This window comes from Branchiostoma floridae, chromosome 10 (genome assembly GCF_000003815.2).
Source record: "Branchiostoma floridae strain S238N-H82 chromosome 10, Bfl_VNyyK, whole genome shotgun sequence".
Lineage (NCBI taxonomy): Eukaryota > Metazoa > Chordata > Leptocardii > Amphioxiformes > Branchiostomatidae > Branchiostoma > Branchiostoma floridae.
In genome coordinates, this window is record NC_049988.1 from 5964885 (window position 1) to 5966992 (window position 2108).

At 44.8% G+C, this 2108-nt stretch overlaps 1 protein-coding gene across 4 annotated transcripts in view; it reads left to right on the forward strand.

Annotated features, from left to right (window-relative positions):
* Nucleotides 1-2108, forward strand: part of LOC118425169 (ribosomal RNA-processing protein 7 homolog A-like) — a 22750-nt gene that overhangs the window by 15709 nt on the left and 4933 nt on the right. For all 4 annotated transcript variants that reach the window (XM_035834000.1, XM_035834002.1, XM_035833999.1 and 1 more), the window contains exon 3: nucleotides 1790-1894. In XM_035834000.1, coding sequence (XP_035689893.1) covers nucleotides 1790-1894 — 105 coding nt within the window. The remainder of the gene's footprint in view (nucleotides 1-1789; nucleotides 1895-2108) is intronic.

Genomic DNA, 2108 nt, shown 5'->3' on the forward strand with positions numbered 1-2108 from the left:
GGGCCTGTTGTGGGACAGTTACAGGTAGGGTATGAAGAAATGGTGTCAGAAGTACACACAGGACAGGCCTGATGTGGAACAGTTACAGGTGAGGTAGGGTATGAAGAAATGTTGCCAGAAGTACACACAGGACAGGCCTGATGTGGAACAGTTACAGGTAGGGTATGAAGAAATGGTGCCAGAAGTACACACAGGACAGGCCTGATGTGGAACAGTTACAGGTAGGGTATGAAGAAATGGTGTCAGAAGTACACAGGACAGGCCTGATGTGGAACAGTTACAGGTGGGGTATGAAGAAATGGTGTCAGAAGTACACACAGGACAGGCCTGATGTGGAACAGTTACAGGTAGGGTATGAAGAAATGGTGCCAGAAGTACACACAGGACAGGCCTGATGTGGAACAGTTACAGGTAGGGTATGAAGAAATGGTGTCAGAAGTACACACAGGACAGGCCTGATGTGGAACAGTTACAGTTAGGGTATGAAGAAATGGTGTCAGAAGTACACACAGGACAGGCGTGATGTGGAACAGTTACAGGTAGGGTATGAAGAAATGGTGTCAGAAGTACACACAAGACAGGCCTGATGTGGGACAGTTACAGGTAGGGTATGAAGAAATGGTGCCAGAAGTACACACAGGACAGGCCTGATGTGGAACAGTTACAGGTAGGGTATGAAGAAATGGTGCCAGAAGTACACACAGGACAGGCCTGGTGTGACAGAGTTACAGGTACTAGATAGAGTAGGATCAGGGGGCAGATCTTGCTGGTTTCAGGTAGGTTTAAAGTTCCAACTTGAAACTTGCTACATTTTATACCCTGTAAGTCCAGTTGTGTGTTCTGTTGTTATGATGGCTGATGTTATTTGTGTATTCAGACGGGGGAAGCCAAATATAGATGTCTTCCCTGATCAGTATATCCTATTGTGTGTACTGTTCCCATGGTAACTGTTGTTGTTTATTCAGAGTGAGCTGGACAGTTACATGGCACAGAATGACAAACATATTCCCTGATCAGTATATCCTATTGTGTGTACTGTTCCCATGGTAACTGTTGTTGTTTATTCAGAGTGAGCTGGACAGTTACATGGCACAGAATGACAAACATATTCCCTGATCAGTATATCCTATTGTGTGTACTGTTCCCATGGTAACTGTTGTTGTTTGTACAGAGTGAGCTGGACAGGTACATGACACAGAATGACAAACATATTCCCTGATTAGTATATCCTATTGTGTGTACTGTTCCCATGGTAACTGTTGTTGTTTGTACAGAGTGAGCTGGACAGTTACATGGCACAGAATGACAAACATATTCCCTGATCAGTATATCCTATTGTGTGTACTGTTCCCATGGTAACTGTTGTTGTTTATACAGAGTGAGCTGGACAGGTACATGACACAGAATGACAAACATATTCCCTGATCAGTATATCCTATTGTGTGTACTGTTCCCATGGTAACTGTTGTTGTTTGTTCAGAGTGAGCTGGACAGTTACATGGCACAGAATGACAAACATATTCCCTGATCAGTATATCCCATTGTGTGTACTGTTCCCATGGTAACTGTTGTTGTTTATACAGAGTGAGCTGGACAGGTACATGACACAGAATGACAAACATATTCCCTGATCAGTATATCCTATTGTGTGTACTGTTCCCATGGTAACTGTTGTTGTTTATACAGAGTGAGCTGGACAGTTACATGGCACAGAATGACAAACATATTCCCTGATCAGTATATCCTATTGTGTATACTGTTCCCATGGTAACTGTTGTTGTTTATTCAGAGTGAGCTGGACAGTTACATGGTGGACTATGACAAGCGCAAACAGGAGGAGCTGGAGAGAGAGAAGTCCCGCGGGGAGGAACCAGACGAGGAAGGATGGATAACGGTTGGTTACCTTCACAAAACACTGCTTTTACAGGATTGCTTTGCGTGTGTATGATTGTGTGAGTGTATGTGTGTGTGCGCATGAACGTAATCTGCTACACCCCTCTCGGCCTCACAATAACTGCCCCCTCCCGTTCGCACGTGAGGTCGCTGCCATAGAGTAGCCGCGAGACCCACTCGCTGCAGCTCGTTTCCCACCCTTACAACTAGTGAAC